This window comes from Cricetulus griseus, chromosome X, assembly GCF_003668045.3.
Source record: "Cricetulus griseus strain 17A/GY chromosome X, alternate assembly CriGri-PICRH-1.0, whole genome shotgun sequence".
In the NCBI taxonomy this organism is placed as follows: domain Eukaryota; kingdom Metazoa; phylum Chordata; class Mammalia; order Rodentia; family Cricetidae; genus Cricetulus; species Cricetulus griseus.
The window spans coordinates 6,672,210-6,690,814 of record NC_048604.1 but is presented as its reverse complement, the minus strand read 5'-3'; the positions used below and the strand labels follow the sequence as shown (position 1 = coordinate 6,690,814).

The 18,605-nt window shown below is 37.2% G+C and overlaps 1 protein-coding gene across 1 annotated transcript; it reads left to right on the top strand.

Moving 5' to 3' along the window:
* Positions 1–3,771: 3,771 nt before the first annotated feature.
* On the top strand, positions 3,772–13,176 carry Fmr1nb (FMR1 neighbor). Its single transcript, XM_035450114.1, has 4 exons — positions 3,772–4,225; positions 7,166–7,261; positions 10,136–10,273; positions 13,076–13,176. Exons 1-4 carry the CDS (start codon positions 3,772–3,774, stop codon positions 13,174–13,176), a joined length of 789 nt encoding a protein of 262 aa, XP_035306005.1.
* The last annotated feature ends 5,429 nt before the right edge of the window (positions 13,177–18,605 follow it).

Sequence of the window (18,605 nt, the reverse complement as noted above, 5' to 3'; positions counted from 1 at the left end):
CTGGGCATGCCATGGTCAGTTCTCTGTATTTTGACTAGTTGTAGCTTTCTGTAATTTGCTGCTGCTGCTGCTGCTGCTGCAAAAAGAAGCTCCATTGATGCCTGATGTGAGCTACAGTTACCTCTGGGTGTAAGGATATGCATTTAGAACTAAGTTAGGAATTATACTGGCTTACTGATGTGACAGTAGTACATTAGCCTCCAAGATCCATAGCCTCACTTTCCATGTGTAGATGGCTACTTGTACAGTACCAGGCACGATTTCTTTCTTACTAATTGGTCCTTGAGTCCAATTTTCCTGAATATATTTTTACTGTAGTTTGGATTTATCTTCCTACTTTCTGCAACTCTCTGAACTGTACCACTTATAGACTTATTTAATAACTTAAACATTGCTAATATATCTTACACAAAATTGTCTCTATCAAAAAAATTCACATTCCCTGATAGAATTCCAGTAAGTAACACAGAGTCTCATTGGTTCCTCTGAGCTTCTGTTACTATTTCACCCAGAAGAAGTTGGCCCAAGATAATCATGAAGGAACTGATGCCATGGACTGAGTAATTGATTGATGGACTCATAATGAGATGACAATACTGGAAGATGGTACAAAATTTAGGGGGTAGGGCCCAGTTGGAGAAGTAGGTCATTGGGGATGTGGTTTGGATGGGTGAAATCTGTACTTGGACCCTTTTTTCACTTTCTCTGCTTCCTGGCTTCTATAAAGTAAGCAATTTTGCTCAACCACATGCTCTCTGTCATTATAAATGCGTTACCAAATTCCTGAACACAAGCCATTGTCATAGTCACTTTTCTATTGCTGAGAAGAGACACCATGACTGAGGCAACTCTTATAAGAAAGCATTCAATTGGGGAGTTGTTTACAGTTCAGAGATTTAGTCCATTATCAGCATGGCAGGAAGCCTGGTGGCACACAGGCAGACATGGTGCTGGAGAAATAGCTGAGAATTCTACATCTGGATTGGCAGACATTGGGAAGAGAGTGAGACACTGGGCCTAGCTTGAGTGTCTGAGACCTCAAAGCCCACCCTAGTGACACATTTCCTTGAATACAGTCACAGATACTCCCTCAAAGCCACTCTTCTTAATAGTAACACTCCTTTGTGACCAAACATTCAAATATATGAACCTGTGGGGGACATTCTTACTCAAAACACCACACAAACCATTCATTTTATAAATTATCTGATATAAATTAAAAATTATTCACTGGCTTTCCTACACCATTGTGTTGGCCAGCTTTCCATCACTGTGACTGGAGAAAATCAACTTAAAGAAGGAAAGATTTCATTTATGATTTCTGAGGTTCATCCTGCAGTTGACTTTAGCAGTTTGAATAAGAATAAGAATGGCCCCCACAGGCTCATATATTTGAATGTTTTGTAACAAGAGAGTGTTTTAGAACTGTGGCTTGTTGGAGTAGGTGTGGAACTGCTGATAATGGACTAACCCTCTGAACTGTAAGCAAGCCACAATTAACTGTTTTCCTTTGTAAGAGTTGCCATGGTCATGGCGTCGCTTCACTGTACTAGGACACTGGCTAAAACAGTGCAAATATGCTTCCCATATTTCATGTTAAAGGCATAATCCCAGAAGTTATATACTAATGGAATTTGGGGGTGGAACTTTTGGAAAAGTTTGGATTATGATTGCATTCATAACTATATAAGAAGATTTATCATTTTGCTTTCCTTCAAGCTGTGATGTTGCCTGTTTGTGCTATGGTGCAGGATAAGCACAGTTACTAGATGCTGCACTGATGTTGCTGCCATGCTCTTGAATGTGACTAAAACAAGCAAGCATCTTTTCATTATAATTTTACAGTATAAAGTATTTTGTTATGGAACTTGAAAATGGACAAATACTGCATTAAGTTTTTGTGGCACTAATCTTACATTAGTATTGTGCATTCTTGGAAATGATCAAATCTGGGTTTTTAGTAGTATGGTGTAGATTGCTTGGGAATATATACATTGCATAAGAACTATTAGGCCTTACCTGTTTACAAAATCCCTCAAAAGCTGTGTTTAATGAGTCATAGGATTCCAGAAGTGGTATGTATCTTCACAGTCAGGCCGTTGACAGTCCATAATTGGTACAGGGGGGAAGCCAAGTCTAAGAGAGCTCAACCTGTCAGATAATTAGAATTGAGTTCCCACCACCCTCTAGCTTGATCTTTTGAGCCATCAGAGTAGTTTTGTGGTACCGGCTCATATATCTAGTTTTATTTTTCATATGTACTATAACATGAATAAGGTTGCTGTTGGGAGGCAGTTTTTCATGAGTCTGTTGAATCTCTGCACTTATGAGAACTTTTTGCTCTTTGTCACCTATTCAATAGTCTTGCATCTTATGATGGCATCTGTGAAACTTCAGCTACCCTGCTATTTGAAAGTGGGGAGCAAAATCTCAGATACTTCATGGCTCCTCCAAGTTGCAAGCAGTGCTTTCAGAAGTTGTTAGTAAGTATTTGGGGGTAGTTGTGTTCTGTTTAAGTTAGTGTTAGAGATTCTGAGGCCAAAGAAAACAGTAAAATAAGAATAAAAGAAATGGAAAGCAGGTTATGATGTTGTCAGATCCTGTAATTAAAGTAAGGATCATTGTAAAATATTCCCAGGCATTGGGATAGGGAGGAATGTGTGATATATTTCAATTATTTGAATAGGAAAACTTTCCATTGTTCTCCTTTAATGCAGTCTTCTAATTTTTCAATGAACGATAGAAGAAAATGAGTAGAAAGTGAATATATACCATAAGGATAAAATGGAAACATGATGGAGGGGATTATTTTTCACATCCCTTATAAACACAAATGTGTTAAGGTAATACCAATGATAGTATAACCTAAATGGTTCTTTGACTGAAAGCAAAAGAGTTAATGGCATTTGCCCATGGGTTAGATAGTAGATGGAGAAAAAGCAGTATAGACTATGTAAAACACACCATTTTACAAATGACACATTCAGATCCAGTAAAAGGAAGGATGTCAAGTTCATAGATGGCAATGATGGTAGTAAATTACAAGTGTTCTTAAGCACTATGCAATATTTCTCATTATTTTTGCTTATGTCATTTTGCCTATTTGTAACTAAACTTTAGGATCACTGGAAAGAAAATACCACTTTTTCCCACTTATAAGGTCCTACTGTATGATTGTTTGTTGACTATCTGCCAGACTGAGTCTAGACACCGAGGTGTGGTAACTGAGAAACTGATTCCTTAGTGTCATTGAATTTTAAATAATTAAAATTTATGTTTAATGATCAACTTTTGGTTAATGGCCACTACAGGTGACTAATTATAGTAACTGTAACAACTGCAGTACAACTAGGAAAGTTGAGAGAAAGTAGAATCCTGACTGGAAATCTGAATTTCAGTTATTTATTTATGATATACAATAAGCAGCAATGCTACTGGAATACATGCTACAAAAATCCTTGACTGATGCAGAGGTCATGAGGGAGCAGAAAGCTTGAGTCAGGTATAGATTCCAAGAAAGGATATGCGATAGGTAGGGTTTTAGTTGGGGGGGGCAGGGGAGGACGGGAGGGAGAAGGGAACTGGGATTGTCATGTAATTCAATCTTGTTTCTAATTAAAAAATTTTTTTTTAAAAATCCTTCACTTATTTAACAAACATTTATATACATGTATAATGTGTATAGGTAGAGTAGGAGTGTTTAAAACACCATCCATCCACGGATTTTAAATGAGTAGGTCTGTGGAAGGCTACACAAAACACCGGAAAGGAATGAGCCTCCGATCTCGCGAGACTTGCTACTGTAGCAACTGTCACGAGATCTCCAAGTTCCATGAGCGTTTCAAGTCCCACGAGAGGTTAAGTGGCGAGGTTCTGGAAGGACCAAAAGCAGTCAACACTGCTTCTGGCAGGTCAGAGTTTGGAACCATGCCTTTGAGTTTCAATCCAAGGCATGGGAAAACTAGATCCAAGAACCAGGCTCTCCGTGGAGCACGTTTGAAGATGGCAGTTGATGATAGCTGGTACAGAGGCGAGAATCCTGCCATTATGATGTATGAGGGAGCTGGGAGTTTTGGCCAGGAGACCAACATGGTGGCCGGCCCTCAGTTTGGCTTCCGGGCTGCAGTGCATCAGTGTCTGCATAGTATGTGGGCCCAGAAGCACTTGGGCCTGTTTCTGCTTTTCCTGTGGATTCTGGCGATCATGTGCTGTCTTGTGAACAGTGGTGAGTGTTGATTCTAGGCTAGGTAAGGAGTGACAGGAGCTTGGGAAATAGAGATGCAAGGATAAGGGTGGGGCCAACTGATATGTAGTGCCCAGAAGGGGACTGGGGCAAAAATGGGTGACTGGGTTACTAGTCGGCAAGAGAGTGGAGCCAAACGTGTCACAGTGAGACAGAGGGCTAGGGGATTAATAGGAGGCAAGGGGGATAGTGAGGCAGGGATTCAGGGGATGAAGTAGGAATGGGGCTGAGGTGAGGGCAAGTGAGGGCTGGGGATTTGTGGGTGAGGCAGGGATGGAGGTGATTAAAATGTGTGAGGTGACTGAGGGCTTGAGCCCAGTATTGAAATGTGTGAGGGAGTTTTTGAGGGGCTGAGGCAGGCTTCGGTGGTGGTGGTGGTGGGTAAGGAGGATCGAGGGAGAAGCCAGTATTGAGGGATGAGGCAGGATTGACGATGTATTGTGGGAACTGAGGAGATTAAAACCCCTATCAGTGATTCACATGTGTGATGTGTTTCAGACTTCCTGAAAAACACTTCTCCTCATACACTTCCTTTGGTAAAATGCCTGTCCCTTTTTAGGGCTAAATGGTACTTCATTATATGGAATATACATACATCATATATATATATATATATTTTTTTTTTTTCAAGTGTACCAAATTTGTGTTGTTTCTTACCTTTTTGTTATGAATAATGCTTCTATGAGCATTTATGTATAAATAATTGTGTGGATACCTATTTAAATACTAACAGTGGAATTTAGGGTCTTGTAGGAGCTACGTATTAAATTTTCTGAGGAAGCCCTAGACAGATTTAGCATGACTGAATTATATATGTCTCCGGCAGCAGTGTTTAACATTTGCTGTTCCTCTGCCTTTGTGGTGGTAGCATCCTGACCACTAGAAAGTGGTATCTTATTTTGATTTTTACTTGTATTTCTCTAATGACTAATGATTCTGAATATCTTTGCATGTGTTTGTTGACAGTTGTTTAATTTTGGAAAAATGTTCTTTTAAAACACTGCCCACTTTAAATGTGTTTTTAAAATGTTAATGCATTTTAAGATTTTTTGTGTGCTATGTATTAGATCATTGTCCAAGATTATGACTTGCAAATATTTCCTCCAGTTCTATAGACTGTCTTTTCACTTTCTTCATAATGTCCATAATGTCTTTGTTTTGTTTGAAATGGCCTTGCCTAGTTAGCCCAGGTTATGCTGCAACTTGTCAAGATCCCTCTGCCTTGCCTCTCAAATGCTGGGATTATAGACATGGGACACCATAATGTCCTTTGATATACAAAACATTTAAATTCCTATAATTCCAATTTATGTTTTTTCTTTGTTTGTTTGGTTCTTCAGTGTCACATCTAACTAGTCATTACCAAATACAAGGTCATGAATATTGTTACTGTTTTCTTCTAAGAATTTTAAAGTTTTACCTCTCAAATTTTGATTGTTAGCCCATTTGTGTTAATTTTTATATATGGTATGTATGAGGAGTTAATTTATTTTACATTTTGCATGCAACTAATCAATTGTTCCAATATCTCAAAAAAGTTTTAAAATGTATTTAATTTTTATTTGTGCATGTCTATTTTTTATGGACATTTGTATCAGGGTGTCTTTAGAAGCCAAAACAGACTATCAGATCCCCTGGACCTAGAGTTAACAGACAGGCATGAGCTTCCCAAAATGGGAACAGGGAACTCTGGTCCTCTGAAAGAGCAAAAAGAGCTCTTACTACTGAGCATATCACCAGTCCCTGTTGCTATTATTATTATTATTATTATTATTATTATTATTATTATTATTATTATTATTGCGAGTGTATATGTGTACATGAGTGAATGGATGTTTCTGCATACCACAGTCTGCATATGGAGGTCAGAGGACAGCTTCAGAGACTCAAGTCAGTTCTTTTCTCCTTGCCTTTACACCTAATCTTCCAAGGATCAAACTCAGGTTGTCAGACTTGCTTTGCAAGTGCTTTTACCAATGGCCCATGTTGCTAACAACAGATCAGATTATTGTATTTTGCCTACTCAGTTGGCTAATGATAACAGAGGGTGTGAAGGTACAAGAAAAGTGGCATTTGGCTCTACTATTATTAGTAGTAAACTTCAGGATTCTACTGGAAAGTAATAGCCCAGTGGTTCAATGTGCCAGGCACTGAGATTAATTTGGAGCATCAAAAAAATTTTTATTTTTTTTAAAAATCACCAAACAAAGCAAACAACAAAAAATAAGAATTTATCAAAAGTATTTTTAAATATTGGCAAATATATAGCTCTAATAATGATATTCCAAGCAGGTGATAATCATTGTAATGTTCTTTAAAATAAAAATGAATTAAGAACAGCACGAATGTTTTCCTAGATAATTCAGCCATATAAGGAAATGCTGAGGTATAATTAAAGAGATTACTGAGGAGTATTTTTTCTTATCTTTTATGGGAGAGAATTATATAAATGAAAATAAAATTGGGTTCTCTGTAATAGAATGAAAGAGGGATAAGAAATAATTCCTGTATCCTTGTGTGAGGATTTCAGCATACTTGTCAGAAGACTTTATTATCTAGGTTCTGATTTAGTTGGAATCATATTATTTCTGATTTTTCTTTGTGTCCTGATTTTTCCATTGATAAACCTTTAAACACCAAGCTCTTTGTTAGGCAAATTTATTATTTAAATCATTGTCTAGAAGGCCAATTGGCTGTGTGAACCTGTATGTTCAATATTTGTTAATTTGAATACTTCAGTTTTGTAGCAGAATCACAATCTGATTATTAATGCTATTTATGGTGTTACAAGATTAAAATGCAACATCTGTTATATTTCCATAATTAGTTTAAGCAAAGGTTAATTACTATTAAAGCTTCATTGAAAATGACAAATATTTAAATATTTTGTGATTAATCATTTCCCTTCCTTACACTTCTCAGAGTCTTTGGCTCCAAAAGAGAAACTGCCAAGGCATAATGAAGCTCTAGAACATGGATCCAAGTGGGAAATTCTGGTGGAGTTTTTCTTTCCAACAAGTAAGTTGTTGATTGATTGATTGATTGATTTTACTTAAGGTCCCTGTTTTAAAAAGAATAGTTAAGTACCCAGGAAGCAGACTGTTTTCTCAACATTGGGGTGGGACAGACCTGATTTTGAGCCCTGACTCTGCCTTTTGCCTCAGGCAAGACAATCTCTGTGGATATCAGTGTTTTCACCTTGCGATGAAGATACATAACTCAGGAATCTTGAGGATGAACTGGGATAATAATTGCAAGGAGAATGTGGCAGATTAAAGCTTAAGTTTGTAATTTTTCATAAAATACTTTTCCTTTAGAAATACTTAGAGCTTTTTTATCTGAATGATGTGGCCTAATGTAGTCACTGACCCAATATTGTGAAATTGATGTCTTCTGTGGCATTAAGCAGTGGCTCTGTTGTTATGGAACATAACAGATGTTTTCCCATCTGTTCTAGTGCTAAAGAGTCCAGGTTTCAAGTCACATCATCTTGTGATCTGTAGATGGTGTTTGATTTTTATCAAGCACATGATGACCCTTGAGAATTAACCACAAATAAGTACATTTTGTTTTGTACAGCATGCAATCCCCTTTCAAAGTAAAGTTTCTCATAAATTGGCATGATAAAGAATTTTACTAAAAACTATGTAGAATTTATTCTAAGAAAATCTGATATCTAAACACTAAATTGAATCCATTGTTTAGTTCCAGATCACAGCATTCAACTCTTCAGTGAAAAAAAATCTCTTTGTGCTTCTCTAGTCATTTCATCAAGTATAAAATAGCTATTGTAACACCTGCTACCTATGAGAATAGCAAAATAAATTGAAGCTACTGCCACAGTCAAGTTGAATGAACAAGAAAATAAATCCTGGAAGGTATTATGTTGGATAGCATAAAAGAAGGGCTTACTGAGTACAACATAAGTAAATGACAGTTTAAGCTTTAGAGGTTTGAAAACAAACAGAAGTAAACTGTCAACTACTTGCCTACTTGCCTAGGATGATTACAGTAATACAAATAGTGAAGCGGCCTTTAAACTGAACCAAATGAGGTTTATTTATTTATCTGAATTTTAATTTTCCTAACCTAACACAAGAAATTGAATCAAAATCACATTGTTTTTTCTCCCTCTCTCCTTTCTCGCCTTCCTCCCTCCATTCCTTTCTTTTATTATTTTTGACAGGGACTGACATAGCCAAGGGTAACCCTCAAATTCCTTATGTAGACAAGAATGACATTAACCTGTTTCTTCTGCTTATATCTCCCAAATGCTACAGTTATAGTCACATGGCACCATGCCTTGTTTTCTGTACTGCTGGGGATCCAACCAAGGGCAGTGCGTACATTAGGCAAGCACCTTATTAATTAAGCCACATTGCCAGTCGTGCTTGCTTGCTTTCCTTTTTAAGAAAACATTAGCCCTAGATTGATCTAAATCTTTGAAAACAGAGGATGAATATTTATCAACTGTACATGTTGTCTTTTTTGAAAACAATAATCATGAAATACCCAATGGAAAGGATTTTGAGTGTTTACAACAGAAAGAAATGATAAATGTTTAGATTGGTGCATATGTTACTCTAGAATAACCACTACACACACACTATGCACATATATACATATATTTATATATTTATTGCAAGATCATTGTGCCCCATAAATGTATACAATTATTGTGTGCCAGTTAAGGATGCTTGTTGTGATTCTGAAATGTTTCTTTTACATATATAGCTTTTAAGAAGTAGTCCACAAAGGAATAGGTTCCAGTGTAGCATTTTCATTTTTACTTTGTTTTCCAGTCTTCTTCCTGTGCTCACCTGCCTTTCCTTTTCTTACCCTCACCATAAATACTCATGTTGTTAACCATTTATTTTTATTATTTTTGCTCATGTGTCTATGTGTTGGCTATGCTTATATACATGTGTGTGTGCAAGTGGCCAGTGAAAGAAACGCAGTGGATCCCCCTGGAGCTGGAGTTATAGGCAGCTATAAGCCACTCGACATGGACATTGGGAATAGAAGTCTTCTCCACTGAAAGTATAGTACACATCTTTAACCTCTGAGACATCTCAGGCCCCCACATATATTCAATTTCCTTTTTCCTTTCTTCTGCCCACTCCTTTAAGACCTCTTTTTATTCCCTGTCATAAATCTCCTTTCTAGTCTCCTACCCACCACGTACTCTCACAGTTTTAAAAATTAAAATACAGAATTGCATATGACAGAGGACATGTAACATTTGTTTTTCTGAATTTGGGTTACTTTACTTAATAAAATACTTTCTACTTCCCTCTATTTTTCTGTTAATGTCATGATTTCAGAATCAAAAAGGTGTCCTCAATGCTCCTTAGTTTCCCTCTGGGCTGTATTTGTGTCACCACCACTCCCCTCATTGCTTGTAGTTCTTGTAAAACTATCTTACCATCCTAAGGATGTAGTTCAATTCACAAACTGTGTGCCTCACATTCACAAAATGTTGAGTTTGAGCTCAGGCACTTCATGAAAACTGGGGAAGGTGGTATACATCTGTAATCCTAGCAGTCAGGAGGCTGAGGCTGGAGGGTCTGGAGTTCCAGGCCATCTGTGGCCATGTAGAGATTTGATATATATGTTATATTGGGGACTGGAGAACTGTTCTAAAAAAGAGATCCTATTAGCTAGCAATTTATTTATTTCTAAAGTTTAACTATTATTAGAAGTGTAGTATTAAATAACTGGTAATTTAAACTTTTATTTTCTCATTTTAACTTTAGCACTCATCATTATTTATATTTTTGAATGTACTGTGTTAAATGTTTTTCTTTTTCTCTTGCTTTGTATTTATTTGATTATGCAAAGCACTTTGCCAATCATGCTAACTCTTCTTTATTGGATTCCTGTGTTTGAAAGCATGCACCATAAGGGAGGACCAGAAGATAGTGGCTTGTAATAGGCAGCCGTATCTCAGCAAGGCTGAATGTTTAAAATCCAAGTGCTGTTTTTCCTCATCTGGGACCACAGTGACATGCTATGCCCCACTAAGAGATAGTAAGTAGATCATGTCTCATTTGTTTATTTGTTTAAAATGATAAAAATAACAAATAGAAAAATATTTAAATAGATTGCAAAATTTTAAGTACATCTTTAGATTTCCCAGTTTAACATTTCCAAGGGATTTCCAAACAAAAACCTAATGGTTTCAATAGAAATTGTGAGATAATTCCCTAGAAGTTTCTGTTTAGTCCTTAGATGATAATGAACCGTTCAGAATTAGTCCAACCTGTTCAGTTGGTTCAGTCACTCCCATTTCTTTGAAAGCGTCTAAGCTGCTGTATCAGGTATGATCCTATGTCTGAGAGAACGTACTAGAAAGGTGCACAAAAGAGTATAGTAGTTCCCTTTCTTGCTGTTCTGACACAGAAGTCTTACAGAAACAACTTGAGGAAGGCTTCATTTTACTCACTGTTTCAGAGGCTTCAGTCCATGGCTGCTTGACTCCGTGTATTTCAGCAAACATCATGGTAGTTAGAACATGTCATGGGGGAGTAAAGCGAGCCATTTCATGAGCAACTAGGAATCTGAGGTGGAGAATACAGGAGGGATGGCATGATGCACTTGTTCTACTTGGATCCTACCTCTACTTTTCACTGCCTCCCAGTGCCATTAATAAACTCTAAATCTTGCAAATGGTTAAAGCATTCATTAATTATAGGAAAGCCTTCAAAATCTAATGTGTCTTTAGATTTTCTTACAGGCACATTAAGTGGTGTGCTTCACGAAATCTTTTAGGCTTTTAGGAATCTGAAGTCAGTTGAGAAGCAGTGTTCACTATTACAGGGAGAAATCCATTCTCACTCACTGTGAAGAGTAATACACACTATGCCGACACCAAAAGAGAGACTAACAGGGAAAACATCACAAATTTATGTAATCATAGTTTTATGTGACACTGAGGCTTTTGAATTGAGTCAGTGATACAAGGTAACATTTAATATCCTTAAACTCCATGAAGCACAGACACATGTAGAAATGATTGGACAAAAGATTGTGGTTGAAATGGGGAAATTTGTCTGTCCAGATTCTTAATGTCCTCTCTGTATAGCATTCCTTCCTCCTAGGTATTTGAGTGAGGGTCCTTTTGAAAATATAGATCCTATGACCCACTAAGTCAGGGATTTCTTTCTTTTGTTATCTCCCTCTTCCCTTCTATCAGTTTTGCTTGTTTACTTGCTTTTGTTTTTGAAATGTGGTCTCCTAAAGATCAGACTTGTCTCAAATGTGCTGTATAGTTGAGGTTGACATTGGACTTCTGATTTTCCTATCTCAGATGTTCAGATGTTCAGATTACAGTCATGTGCCACAGTAGCCATCTGGCCAGAGAATTTCTTTATCTCCAAGATTGAATGACAGGGGAAGATCAGAGTAACAGTTTTGAGTTTATGGCTGGCTTTGGGAAAAAGAACTTCTGCTTTCTGTGATCGGCCTTGGGCTGCGTAAATTAGAATATCTCTGGCTTTTCCTCTGGAGGAGGGAATAGTAAGTAGGAGATAGGAAGCAAGGTGAAAATCAGAAAGAAATTTGACTTTTTTTCTTTTTTTCCCGAGTCTCCTGCATTCTAGTCTGGTTTTGAGCTTTCTGTATAGCAGGTGATGACCCGTTTCCAGTGAGATTACAGGCATGAGCTACCATACCTAGTTTATGTGGTGCCAAAGGTCAAACCAAGGACTTCATGCATACTGAAGTGCTCCACCAAATCCTGGGCTTCTAAGGCTACATCCGAGGACTTCCTTCCTCAGTTTCTGCTTAGTGCTAATAACATCAGTTAGATATACCTTGTTTTATTTATGTTTTTTATTCTGAGTTTCTCTTCCTGTGACAAATTCTTCCCATTTTTCTTCAACAGCTTGGCATGTAGCAGTAGGCGTGCATGTTTCCTGTTAGCTGTCCATGTTAGGTTTTCTTTGTTCTGTTTCTTTTAGAATAATCCAAAGCAAAATTACCCTCTTAAGATTTTCTTTCTTTCTAAAGTTAAAGAAATAACACCATCTGTTTCGTTCTCTCTTACCTTCATTTGCAGGTAGGGACATATTATTTGTTGGTCTCATGATGAATGTATTGGATGTGATAGAGCACTAAGAAATAATAACAGGATTCATGTAGAATAATATCTTAGATTTATATCTAGTCCCTATTCAATTTAGAGCTCTTTTAGTACATCTACTATTAATGATGAAAACTAAAGCCCGATCATGAATATAGTACTGGAGTTTTAATGCTGTCATATTGTATTTAGAATTTGTTCATCAGTCTACTGTTTCTATTACATGTGAAGAAACATTTGGTTCTTTTAATGAGAAAAAATTGAGCCGTGACTTACAATTCCCCAATCACATTACAATGCATTTCCCAGTGCATATGAGGCTAAAGTACACTTATTCTCCTGCAGATTTTTGATTCTGTGTTTAATTGAGTGCTTTGTAATTTGGAAGTAAGCACTGAAGAAGCCATTTCTTTACCAGGTTAACTGTTCATAGACTGATTTATACTTCAGATGCTCTTGGATGCATAACATATGGCCATAGAACAAGTACACTCAGGCCATGCAAAGAATTATCTTCTGAATCATAATCTGCCAATGAAAACAGCCTGATTATTTTGTTTAGGTATTTTTAGGGGTACAGTTTGAAAGTAGCTTTTAGTTGCATTTTAAGAACTCCTACCTGAAGCCTAACAATGAAGTTTACCGTTCACTTAACTAACTGGCTGTTTTCTATAAATACTTTATAAAATAGTTCAGCTTTGCTTCTCATGCCTAGCCATAAAAGTAACAAGATATAATTAAACCAACAGAGCCTACACAGATGCTCCGGGCATTTGGGTTCTCTGTGATCAGCATGATAATCCTGGGATTTCTTCCTATGTATTGCTGCTTTCTTTGCCGGAGGAGGTAGGCAAACATAAACCTTACTTGCTAATTGCTAACTATATGTGGATATTTGTGTGTTGGCAATTTTATTCCATTGCTTTAAATATGAAGGGATAATGTTTGGGTTCCTTTTCTTTGAGAAAAACCTAAAAATAAAATTACCATTTTTCTTTTAAAGACATGTTATTTTTTCACAAATAGAAAATGTCCTGTTTAATAGGCTTTATATATTTTATCATCAAACAAAATCCCAAGTGGAATGAAAAATAAGTCTGCAAGCTGGAGATATGTGGAGTTGCAAATGAGAGGATTCTCTGGAAGTGGTATGCTGCCAGGGATCTTCGACATTGGTCTGTCTTTAACAGAAATTATGTCAGATTTTTCCTTAGAGACGTATACAAAATATATTTACATCTTATTTTATTTTCTATTAGGATCATCAAGGCTGTTTATCAGTTCAACAGACGTGTGTGTGTGTGTGTGTGTGTGTATTATTGAGGATTGAATGTAAGACTTTGTGTGTGATAAGGAGGTGTTTCATTGCTAAAGAAAGTGCTGTATGATAAAGCCATGTACCTCAGTCTTTACTTTTTATTTCAATGTCCATCTGGCTTTGAACTTACTATGTAGTTCAGGTTGGCCTTTTACTTTGGATTTTACTTCCTTAGTCTCTGCATAGATAGGATGATGAGCCTGTACCACAGGGTGCAACTTCATATTTCAAATATTCCCACTTGCATAGAAGCTAATTATTTTTCTCAGATTTCATTTAGCTTCAAAGTTTGAGTGGATAACTTTCTCTCTCTCTCTCTCTCTCTCTCTCTCTCTCTCTCTCTCTCTCTCTGTGTGTGTGTGTGTGTGTGTGTGTGTGTGTGTGTGTGTGTGGTATATGCTTATGTGTATGAGGGTGCATGTGCCTGTTCTTGTGAGGAGGCCAGAGGAGGCTGGATACTCTGGCCCATCACTTTCTGCCTTACTCATTTGAGACAGGCTAAGGTTATAGGCATACAAGGTTTTTCTAGCTTTTTAAATGTTTCTGCTAATAACCAACCCCAGATCTTCATACTTGCACACCGAGTACTCTTACTTTAGTGCATGGTTCCTATTCCATAGTCTCACCCACTCTTTTTCATATATATATATATATATATATATATATATATAATACACACCACACACACACACACACCACATATATTATATATATTATATATATATATATATATATTTGTATGGGTGTTTTGTTTGCATTCATGTCTGTTCCATGTACATGCTTTGTGCCTAAGGAGGCCAGAGGAGAGCATTGAATCTCCTAAGAGTGGAGCTATAGATGGTTGTGAGCCACCTTGTGTGTGCTTGGAATCAAACTCACATCCTTTGGAAGAGCAGCCAGTGCTCTTAACCACTGGGTCATCTTTTTCAGTTCCTCATTACCTCATTGCCTTTCTTGTGTATTTTTTTTCTTTTCTTTAGAGGATTGGAAGTGGGAATGGGGTTTTTGATTCCCTTCTTTCTTTCAAAGCTTGCTTTTACATAACAATAACTTATAAATAAAAATGAAAGCTTTGTTAGAAGTTGATGGCTAGAATTATACTATGTAGTTTAGAAAGTGTCTGGATAATAAGATTGATAGATTTCCACCTAGATCTTTTGTGACACATTTACCAACTAAGTTTATGAGGACGTTTACATCCACGGGATTCTTCTCTATAAAATGAAATCCAAAGAGTATCTCCTGATGAGAACATATTTTATGTTTTATATAATACAAACTATTTTGGAGACTTAACTGCTGTGAATAAGAACTTAAAATCCATGTGTTGTGGTTTCCTATGCTATTGTGCCACTATCTGTGTGCTCCTCTGTCATTCTCCTACCATAGCCCCAAAGCAAGTGGCACTCTCACCTAGGTGTTTAGCTCAGCTTCTCCTAGGACCAGTGATTGAGGGTAGATGGGACACCATCAATTTCTCCTGGAAATTTAGAAGCTGATTTTAGAAGCAAAGGCAGATAAAGAGAGAAATGTAAGCCAAAAGTTGCAAAACACTCCTTTAAGAGGCAAGAAACCTCATTAGAAAAATCTTCTTAGTTCACTTCCTGTCTCCATTTCAAAGAATAGTGGATATAAGATATTAAATTAGTCAAAATCAGTAACTCCATAAAATGAGTAGTGTAGTGATAAAATCCATATATAGCTATTTTAAAAGTAAAACAGGAAGTGGAAAGAGGGCTCAGCAGTTCAAAGCGTGTAGTGCTCTTCTTTCAAAGGCATGCTCAAAACCACAGGCTATTCCAGCTCTGGAAATACCTGACACCTGGCCTTACTGCCCTCTCACACACATACATCTACACACAGTTATGCTTTAATGTTAAACCTTTAAAAAGGAGAAGAAGAAAGCATACACAGTTGTTTGTGTAAGTCACAAGAACTAAAAGGCAAATACAGATCTACATTAATATGGCCTGTGCATCTGTTGAAAGAATCCTTTTGCCATTTCAGCACTAGGAGGCACCCTTGTGCTCTTTTTACACCTGAGCCATTAGAATACAGTGTTAGGGGGAAAAAAAACTGCTGTAACAACTCCCTTGCTCTTCAGTTGCAAACCAAAGCAAACAAGATTTTGATAATCTCTTGCCTCTTGTTTTGGACACTGTCTTTTATTTATACATCAGTTAAAGAGCTAGCAACTGCAATAATTGGAGCGATGACAAGTGAGAACAGGTGGGGGAAGTGAAAGTACTGTTGGTGAAGATTATCATTCTCCGGAAGCAAATGGAGGCACTTCACTGCAGCCCAGCATATTTATTCAGTGCTTGCTTCACTGTGTAATGTGGACTGTACAGAGATGTTGAAGACATAGACCCTGTATTATTATTATTATTATTTCTTCTTCTTCTTCTTTATTATTATTATTATTATTATTATTGTTATTATTATTTTAAATTAGTAACAAGCTTGCTTCACATGTCAACCCTGGCTTCCTCTCCCTCACCTCCTCCCCCACTCCCCACCAACCACCAAGCCCCCACCCACTCCCCCCTCTCTTCCCCTGGGAGGGTGAGGCCCTCCATGGGGAATCTCCAAAGTTTGTCATATCATCCCAGGCAGGGCCTAGATGTGTCCAGGCTGAGAGAACATCCCTCCATGTGGAATGGGCTCCCAAAGTCCATTTGTGTGCCAGGGACAAATGCTGGTTTACTACCAGAGGCCCCATAGATTTCTGAGGCCTCCTCACTGACACCCGAGTTCAGGGGTCTGGATCAGTCCCATGTTGGCCTCTCAGCCATCAGTCTGGGGTCCCTGAGCTCCCCCTTGTTCAGATCAGCTGTTTCTGTGGGTTTCACCAGCCTGGTCTTGACACCATTGTTCATCACTCCTGCAACTGGGTTCCAGAGTTCAGTTCAGTGTTTAGCTGTGCGTGCATGAGCAAGCACGCAAGAACACCTGTGTGTATGCATGAAGTCCAGATGGCATCAAAAGCTCTCTGCTTTAACTCTCTGCCTGTCTCTGAAACTGGGATTCATGTTTTCTTGGCTTGCCTGGAAGCCAACAAGCCCCACAAATTCTCTTGTCTCTGCTCACATCAAAGCTGGTGTTATAGGAGTTTTGGGGGAGACATGGCTTTTTATATGGGTGCTGAGATGGAGATCCAGTCCTTGGTATTTCAGCAAAAACACACAGGGAATTGAAGTAAGTGGAGATAACAAGACAGTCTCTGTGGAATGGTGCCCCTTGAACTTGGTTTTGAAGGGAAGTCAAGATTTGAATTAGATGGGGAGGGGCCTTTTCACAGTTTCCTTATATCCAGAAGGAGATCTTTTTAGTGTGTGCCCTTTAACTACCTCTTGTTTCAAAGCAGGGGGAGGGGGTGTTGGTGGGGGGACAGGGACTGAACTTTGTCTTTGGAATAATTAGCACTGACTCTTCAGTTTACTTCTACAACTTGAGGTCAGCTTTGATGTAATTCAATTACAGAGAAACTCAAGCCTGCTTGAACTAGCTCCATAAATGCAAAGTGAAGAAAAGAACAGAAGTGAAAAGCTTTCTAAGAATTTGCTACTAAATAGCTTAATTAAACTTGCATATAAGATGTATTTTGAAGTTCACTGCACCCTCAATGTTGTGTAACAACTATTTTAGCCTCATAAATAGGGATCAGAGGCTTCATTAGGTTTAAGTGCCACCAATAGGCTTAAGTCTGACTTATATGAAGAAGGAGGCAAGATGAAGTGGATGGGAACAGAAAGAAGCAGAGGAGAACTTTAAGGGCAAGGATGGGCTGGGGTGCAATGGGGATACTTGATTCACTAACATTAGATTAAGTACTAATGACAATAGACTGAAGTATCAAATTCGCTTTTTAATCTTGACCTGTTTTTAGTTTAAATCTACGTGCAAATGCTACCTATTTCTGTTAGACAGTGAGATGACACTTGAAGGTGTACCTAATCTTGGTAAGGATGAAATTTCAAATAAAATGCTGTGCCAAGTAAACATAGATGAAGTATATTTTCATGTTGGATTAAATTGTAATCTCACAATAAAAATATAGAACTTAGTCTGGAAATGGTATTTTTTACTGACAACTAATAAAAAGTCATGTCTTTTAAAAAATCCTTTGAAAAGACTCTAGATTTATGATAGGTGATATAAGGAGTGCATGGCCTATATAAATCCAGAGGTGCTTCCCAGAAGGTTAGTGAAAATAGCCATGTTCAGACAAGTGTGGTGTGTGATTCTCACATTGTAATATGGTTTTCATTATGACAATAGTCTTAATGCCACTTATTTTCTTAGATTGAGACGTAATGAACTGGTAGTAAGTGTATCAGACATTGCCTAAAATTCATCATCAATTAAACTTAAAAGGGCATTTATCTCTTTTAAACTTTGTATGTTTCATTTACTGTATAATATAATTAGTAATTATATTTTGCAAATATTTATATAAAAATTAGGCAACTATTGGAAGGTTTGAAAATTTTAGCATTGTGTTCATATAAATTCAGAAGAAGAAATTAAATCTATAAATTTTAAAAGGGTGATTCTTCTATAAGAAATGTAATAAAATATGTTAGATGGGAATGTGAATGAACTGAAACTCTTGTAACATTATGGTATTGATTGTATAAAGCCATTTTTGGAAGGTGTTCAGGATAAATTAAGTTCTGAATCAATAATATAACCTCCTTATATGTGTAATGAAATATATATATATATATATATACACATACATATACATACACACATAAAACACACCACACACACACACACACACACACACACACACACACACACACACATATATATATATAATATATATATATATATATATGATATTCCCATTATAAGGCCTCCCAAAGCATTGTTTTCAAGAATTATGGAATAGTAGGTACTATTAAAAAGAATAGCCTGATAGTCTGTTGCCAGGTAACAAACTTTTGACAAATGCA